The following is an 8,552-nucleotide window of genomic DNA, read 5'->3' on the forward strand; positions in this document are numbered from 1 at the left end:
AGAGAGGAGGAGGAGAGAGAAAGGAAGAGATTATAAAGAGACTGACAAACAGAGAGAGAGAGAGAGAGAGAGAGAGAGAGAGTAAGTGATACCTCTTTCAACTGGTGAAATATAAACTGTCTGGATATTTTCAAGACTGTCATCTGTCAAAGATTCCATGTTGCTTAATTAAACCAATTTCTATGAGAAATAGAAAAGAAGAAGACTTCTTTATAAATTACACACAAATTGCCCACAAGCACACACACACACACACAGACACACACACATTTGGCTATATGTTCTTTATACAGAAGACACGCTTGGAAAATTTTCATATGTGTGTTTCCCTGGTTATCATTATCATCATCATCATCGTCGTTGTTTAATGTCCGCTTTCCATGCCGGCATGGGTTGGACGGTTTGAGTGGGGACTGGTGAGCCAGATGGTTGCACCAGGCTCAATCTGATCTGGCAAAGTTTTTACAGCTGGATGCCCTTCCTAATACCAACCACTCTGAGAGTGTAGAAGGTGCTTTTACGTGCCACTGGCACAAGGGCCAGTCAGGCGGTTCTGACAACGACCATACTCAAAAGGTGTTTTTTATGTGCTACCTGCATGGGAGCCAGTCTGGCAGCACTGGCAATGACCACGCTCGAATGATGTTTTTCACAAGCCACTGGCACATGTGTCAGTAAGGTGATGCTGGCAATGATCACACTCGAATGGTGCTTTTTACATGCCACCGGCACAGGAACCAATCCGTGGCCCTGGCAACGATCACTCTCAGATGTGCTTTTAACGTTTCACTGGCATGAGTGCCAATCAGACGGTACTGTCATCGGCCATGTCAGCGATTTTGATTTTGATTTTGATTTCACTTGCCTCACTCGGTCTTCGCAAGCAAAGTTCATTGTCCATTGAATGAGGGGTATTCATCGGTATTCAATGGAGAGGATATGTAAGGTAATTTTGACAGTTAAATATAACCTTATACAGAAATGTTGACATAGGAATAAACTTCAATAATAATGGATATCAGCGTCAAAACTCTCTTTTACAGTTTAAACTTGATATATAACCAAGGAGATCGATCCTTAAGGAGTTTACTTTAGACCTTTGGGGAGAAATCTCTTGCTATATTGGTAGCGATTAGATGTTTATCTCATCAACACATTGTAGAGATATCATCATATGAACAAATATATATATATATATATATATGTATATATATGACGGGGTGCTGAAAAGTTCTTGGCTTTGGATAAAAGAAAAACAGGAGAATCAGTTAATTATGATTTTATTCAACATATTCCCCTCTCAAATTCACACACTTATTGGGACAGTCCTTCTTTTTTTCCAAGCCTTCTAAAAGAACTCTGAAGTTTGGGCCTTCAACCAGGCCTTTCGCGAAACCCTTAAAGCCAGGAACTTTCCAGCACTCCTTCGTATATATTTATGTGTATGTATGTATGTATGTATGTATGTATGTATGCTTGCATGCATGCATGCATGTATGTATGTATGTATGCATGTATGTATGTATGCATGTATGTATGTATGTATGTTTGGATGTATGGCCGGATGGATGGATGGATATACTTGTATATGTATATGAAAGCTTGTGTGTGCGTGCGTGCGTGCGTGTGTGTGTGTTGAAAGCACGAATCGACTCCAGGTTCTAATTTTAACACCATCTTTTTGTTGAACCGCTAAGTCGCAGGAACGTAAACAAATCAACACTGGTTGTCAAGCGGTGTTGGAGAGCAAACACACACACACACACACACACACACACACACACACATGTATTATATTATATACACACTCACGCATGCACGTACACACATATAAACATGCATAAATGTAAGGTATACACGTTGCATTATTTAGGCATAACGAAACACAACCGAGTAAAGAGATAAATTAGCTTTAAAGTGTTTTTTTCTCTTTTTCCTGTAAAGAAATACTCGCTAAAATAACTGAAAATAATGACTCTCGTATAACACAGAAAATATGAATGAAAAGTTAAGTATTTCATTGGAAATACTTCAATTTTCATTCAAATTTTCCCAGACAAATTAGTATCTGATATTAATAATAGTGAATTTCCGACATCAGAAGTCCGATGTCCGTAGCTTGTAATGTTAACTTACGACATGCATTATAGTCTTTCATTTCGGGACAAATAATCAGAAATAGAATAAATATTTGCTATGAGATAAAGATACGTGACCTTGGGATACTTTAAACGAAATCTGTGGACGGAGAAAATGTTTGAAGTTAGAAGAAATCTGTGTGATTCAATCAATGTGTTAATGGCAGACGGGACTGTTTGGTTAAAAATGGTTGAATAGCAGACGACAGTTGTGTGGGATAGATAGAGAGGGAGATAGATAGGGAGGGAGAAAGACTAGAAAGAGAGAAAAAGAGAAAGGGGATGGAGATATAGAAGGAGGGAGAGTGATATATACATATAAAGGGAGAGATTGATAGATAGATAGATAGATAGAGAGAGAGGGAGAAAGAATAGAAAGAGAGAAAAAGAGAAAGGGGATAGAGAGATATAAATACATATAAAGGGAGAGATTGATAGATAGACAGATATATATATATATATATATATAGAGATAGATAGATAGATAGATACAGAGAGAGAGAAAAAAAGAATAGAGTAAAGGTTAGAAGGATAAACAGGGACAGTTAACAGAGTAGGACAAATAGATATAAATATAGACATAGATGCAAACGCACACACAGATACACATATACATACACAACATATGCATACACATACTCACGCTCTCTCTCTGTCTCTCTCTCCTCTCTCACACGAACACATTTGTGTGTCTGGCTATCTCTATAGCTGTATGTACGTATCAAAGTATGTGTACATACACATATACACATATATTATATAATATATACATGCATGCACACACACACACACACACAATGACTAATATGAAACATCATTAATGTCTTTACCAGGTGGTGCTATTTAGTAGGTATCAAAGTGTATGTATATATATATATATGTGTGTGTGTGTGTGTGTGTGTGTGTGTGTGTGTGTGTATACATATATATATATATATATATATACATATACATCATCATCGTTTAACGTCCGCTTTCCATGCTAGCATGGGTTGGACGGTTCGACTGGGTCTGGGAAGCCAGGAGGCTGCACCAGGCTCCAATCTGATCTGGCAGTGTTTCTACACCTGGATGCCCTTCCTAACGCCAAGCCAACCACTCCATGAGTGTAGTGGGTGCTTTTTACGTGCCACCGGCACAGGGGCCAGACGAGGCTGGCATATATATATATATATATATATATATATATATATATATATATATATATATATATAAACGCATATGTAGACAATTGTGCCTGTAGACTTTGTTTCCTCATAACTTTCAGAAAATTTTTTTTTAATGAAATTTTCTACAAATATCTTTCGGATGGTGTAGAGTTCGATTATATTGGAATTTAATGTGAAAGAATTTTCCGAAGGTGGGGAGAAGAGTTTAAAAAATTTGGTAAATTTTCAGATTAACACCCGCACGACTTTCACTAGGGTGTTAGGGTTAGGGTTTTAGGGTCAGGGTTAGGGTTTTAGGGTTAGTTTTAGGGTTAGGGTTAGGGTTAGGGTTCGGGTTTAGGGTTAGGGTTAGGGTTACGATTAGGGTTTTAGGGTTAGGGTTTTAGGGTTAAAGTTTTAGGGTTAGGGTTATGGAATTCAGTCCCTAACCCTAACCCTAACCCTAACCGTAACCGTAACCCTAAACCCTAACCCTAACCCTAAAACTAACCCTAAAACCCTAACCCTGACCCTAAAACCCTAACCCTAACACCCCAGTGAAAATCGTGCGGGTGTTAATCTGAAAATTTACCAAAAATTTACACGGGTTGGCTTTGTTTCCTCCTAACTTTCAAAAAAAAAAATGAATATTTTCTAATAAAATTTTCTACAAATACCTTTCAGATGTTTTAGGTTACAATTATAAGGAAATTTCACATTGGAAAAAAAAATGTTGGACTCGCACTGGTACATCACACACATATGTATTTATATAAAATAATACAGTACGTAGACAGACCGACACAAAACACACACACACATTAATGCACACGCACACACACACGTGTGTGTATGTATTTATATGTATGTGTATACGTATGTGAAAATGTGTGTATGTATGTGTATGTATGTGTGTGCGTGTGATTGTGTATGTGTGTGTGTCCAAATTTATTTATATGTGTGTGTGCATGTATGTACACTTATTACTTCAGACCCTATCTCTCCCTCTCCTTTCTGTACAACTAGATTTGTTCTTCTCTCTTCCACCAATCTATACGACTCCAATATACTGATTAAAGATTTAGTTAGGATAATGAATAAGTCCACCCCCGCGCCCCTATGCGAACCCTTTGAAACAAAGAAACATGTACAAAACTTCATGCACCGCATGCAATTCTCTGGATATGACCAGAAAGATATGGTTCGAGTATATAGCAAAACAACTACAAATAACAAAAAGCAACAAAAGTACAAGGAACGTTTATAGTTAATGCAATTAGGATGAAGAAATAACAGTTATAAAATTATAGGTATAACGTTTCGGACTTAGTCCTTTTTCGAAACGAAAAAGATAACACTCAAAACATGTAGTCGGAGTGACATACTGTTTTGTGTGAGTGTGTGTGTGTAGTGTGTGTGTGTATGTGTGTGTGTGTGTGTGTGTGTGTGTGTGTGTGTGTGAACTTTTAGAAGGAAAAGGTTGACATAAACTTTGAAGGTTCGGCTTGATCACCTCCATGAGATTGTCACTGTCATTGAAACCTTTTCTTGTAAAAATGATTAAACATGGCCTGAGTAATCCTGTATATTAATGTCTTCGTAATACGCATGAGAAACCACTTCAGAGTAGAAGCTTTCAAAAAACAAACAAAAAGAACCGCAATAAAGACATTAAAAGGAAAAGAAAAGAAAAAAAAATGGAACCAACAATAGAGATTCTACCTGTTCGCTCGACCTGCTAGAAATAACAATTCGTCGAACAACCTGTTCCAGTCATGAAGTAATAGAGAGAAAAATTGACAGTAAAAAGATTTTCAGTTCCTGTTGGTAAATACATTTTTGATATTCCCATCTTAATTATGAGGCATGGTAGATCAAAGGCAGTTTTGAGCCCTTTTTAAACCTATGTCTCTTGGGGATCTTCCCCTTTCGCCTCCCTGCTCCATCACTGACACCCCACTTACACACATAAATATTTTAAATAGAACATTTGTGATATTTAAGTGTTGCCATTATAGAAATTGTATAAACGTCACGAATTGTCAAATATTTGTTTTATTGTGTGAATTATTTTTATTTATGGTATTTAAACGACGTGGAACATTGTTTACCGAGCCAAAATGATGACTTTTCCTGCGACACATTTCCGGTCACGCACATGCGAGAGAGAGAGAGAGAGAGAGAGAGAGAGAGAGAGAGAGAGAGAGAGATAGAGAGAGAGAGAGAGAGAGAGAGAGAGAGATAGAGAGAGAGAGAGAGAGAGAGAGAGAGAGAGAGAGAGAGGGAGTGTGTGTGTGTGTTTGGTCACCCATGCGTGCAGTTGGTAACATGTAATCTGTTATATGGTCAGGTGATCGGCGACTAAACTGGTCATCCTGATTAGTGTAAGATGAGTTCTAGACATCCTAGTGGATAAAAAAGGAGGCCCATCAAAGGGCAGGTGAATTCAAGAGAGTCAGCGACCATCCAATTACCTGTTACATACATACATACATACATACATACATACGTACGTACGTACGTCTGAGTTTCCCAGCAACGGAGTTGTTACGCTGGTTTATCCCTGAAACCGCTAAGTTTCAGGGACATAAACACACCAACATCGGTTGGCAAACGATGGTGGTGGGGGACAAACACAAAGACACACGCACGCACACACACGCACACTCACACACACATACATACAAGCACTGGTCTTGATGGTGTTACTTATTTGCTTCTCAAACATGGGGGGTTCTTTCTTTTGCATCAGCTTTCATTCTTCTTTAAATTCTGCCTTAACAAATGTGTCACTCGAGAACACTGGAAAATTTCCAGTGTCGTTCACTGTTCAAAAAGGGTGATCGCACATCACTTGTCAACGACTGTCCAGTCAGCCTTACTAGCTGCATCGCCAAACTCATGGAGCCCTGTGTCAGAGAAACACTCAGGAACTTTTGGAGCCCTCACAACCTTATTCGACCCTCACAATTTGGTTTTAGCCCCAACTCCAGCTGCTGTAGTCCTCATGGAGTTTCTTGAGGACATCACCCGAGTTACTGATGGTGGCTCATAGGTGGATGCTGTCTACCTTGATTTTGCTAAGGCTTTTTTTGTTAGTTTTCGTCCCACATTTTGAAATACTTGCAATTTGTATTTTTACTGCTTGTGTTTGCTCCACTTGATATATTTCCAAAATTAAACATTTTAATATGCAAAATACACTTCACATTATTACATATACTATACACTAATGAATCAAATATTGTGTTTATTGACTATCTTCAAAATGATCACACCATGAATGGCAAGTTCAATGCCAACTTGCTAAGGCAGTTATGAAAGGGTATCAAAAACCCCAAACCCAGAAAAACTGATGAATGGGGTCTTGTTTCATTAAGACAATGCTTCAACACACAAGTCTTTAGTTGCAGTGACTGCTGTGCGTGACTGGCTTTGAACTGGTTGATCACCCTCCCTATTTTAGGATTTGGTTCCATCTGGTTATCATCTGTTTCCCAACACAGAAAGACACTCATCTGGGCACCAGCATCACTGTGATGATGTCTTGTCTGCTGTTGATGACCATTTTGACCAACAGAATGGCTTCTTCACCAGTGCGATCCAGGCATTGCAACTACTTATGGAAGTGTGTGGACAGTAAGAGGAACTGCGTTAAACAATGAACCTCCTTTGGTCCCATTCCATGAGAGTGTCTTGCTCAGCCTATGAACATTTCAGCCGACCCTCATAATAATAAAAATTATTATTATACCTGCATTTGTTTTTTAATACTAACATTGAAAAAAAATTCACACTTTTCATAATAGAATTTGGACCTGGGTTTGCACCCACTAACCAAATTTTGTTGCTGGGTCACTGCGTGCACTTGTACAAAAATGTGCCCCTCACCACGTAACTTTGTTTCTTCATAACTCTCCTAAAATGGATATTTTCTAATGAAATTTTCTACAAATACTTTTGGGATACTGTAGATAACGATTATATTGGCATTTGTTGTGAAAAAAACCCCCCCAAAAACGATGAGTGAGCACCACATATATCTTCTAAAATGAAACTTAGAACTTTGAAAAAAAACTGCAACCACCGATTTTATTTTTCCACATATTTTCCCGATATAATTGTAATATACATCATATGAAAGATATCTGTAGAAAATTTCTTTATAAAACATCCATTTTCTGAAAGTAATGAAGAAATAAAGTCGTTTGTGTGTGGGGTCCTTTTGTGTATGTATGCCATGCTTAGCCGTATCAAGCTTTGTCAAATGTTTTTAATAACTAGAGAATATAAGCTGCGAAAATATAAAGACATAATGGATTTTCACATTTGTAATCTTCTGTAAAAACAAATTCTGGTCTTAATTATGTCTACACAAGACACGACGCATTGCAAGACAAATGTTTACATAACACCGGTGTTTAATAATTGTTCCTAATGTAAATAAAGTCCGCTGTTGAAGTTACACATCTCAATTCAGAAAAAATATACATTATTAGTTTACCTTCTCATCAAAAGTAATTTTCATTTTCATAAAAAATAGGAAAATAACAAATGCAAGAATAAATTAAAATATGGTGTCAATTCACTCGTATTGATACATATAAAATTTCCTTTCCACACATTTTAAACATATTTAGTGAATATTTAAACAAGGAAGACTGTTGAAATAAAATTTTCCTTCCTCGGTTTAATTGAAATTTCAGATGTTTTAAGTTTTGTATTGTTATTTCATTCATCTTTAAAATATGTTAAAGAAAATTTATTCTACAGGAAATCAATGGAGAAAATGTTAATTGCTAAATGAAATTCAAATCTTAATTGAAAATGAATTTCTTAAAAATCGCTAAAAGTGTTTATTTTCTTTAAATTGAATTTAGATTCCAGTTTCAGTTTAAATTTCAGACTTTCTTCTACGATTTTTGGTTGATGAAAACATCTCACTTTTAATGAAATGAAATGGGCATTCTTCGTTGAAATGTCTAATCAGAATAGAACCGAAGGAACACAGATGAAAGGAAAAGATTTCATCGAAATTTTCATCACAAGTTTCAAATAATTTATTAAGATTTTCCAGTTTTCCTAGAATGATGATTGACTTTATAATAATATTGCGTTTTCTTCAATATTTCTGGGAATTTTCTCTAAAAATAAATCATTAGGTAGATTTGATTTAAATTTAGAATATAGAATTTAGTGTCATCGAGAAATATAAACAAAAATCTGTAATACACAACATACGAAAGTAAAGGTAGAAATAATTCTT

General features: G+C 36.6%; 1 protein-coding gene across 2 annotated transcripts in view; it reads right to left on the reverse strand.

The window, feature by feature from the left end:
- LOC106877631 (uncharacterized) overlaps positions 1-5,096 on the reverse strand; it is a 30,493-nt gene extending 25,397 nt beyond the window's left edge. The window contains exons 1-2 of one of the 2 annotated variants that reach the window (XM_089358041.1): positions 2,217-2,340; positions 93-180 (exon numbers count right to left, since the gene is read on the reverse strand). In XM_089358041.1, coding sequence (XP_089214167.1) covers positions 93-159 — 67 coding nt within the window. In that variant the 5' untranslated portion in view covers positions 160-180; positions 2,217-2,340. Of the gene's footprint in view, positions 1-92; positions 181-2,216; positions 2,341-5,008 lie in introns of those variants that run through there. The other variant, XM_089358042.1, reaches the window with a different exon arrangement.
- Between the last annotated feature and the right edge of the window lie 3,456 nt (positions 5,097-8,552).

Source organism: Octopus bimaculoides, chromosome 9 (assembly GCF_046866305.1).
Source record: "Octopus bimaculoides isolate indiv1 chromosome 9, ASM4686630v1, whole genome shotgun sequence".
NCBI lineage: Eukaryota > Metazoa > Mollusca > Cephalopoda > Octopoda > Octopodidae > Octopus > Octopus bimaculoides.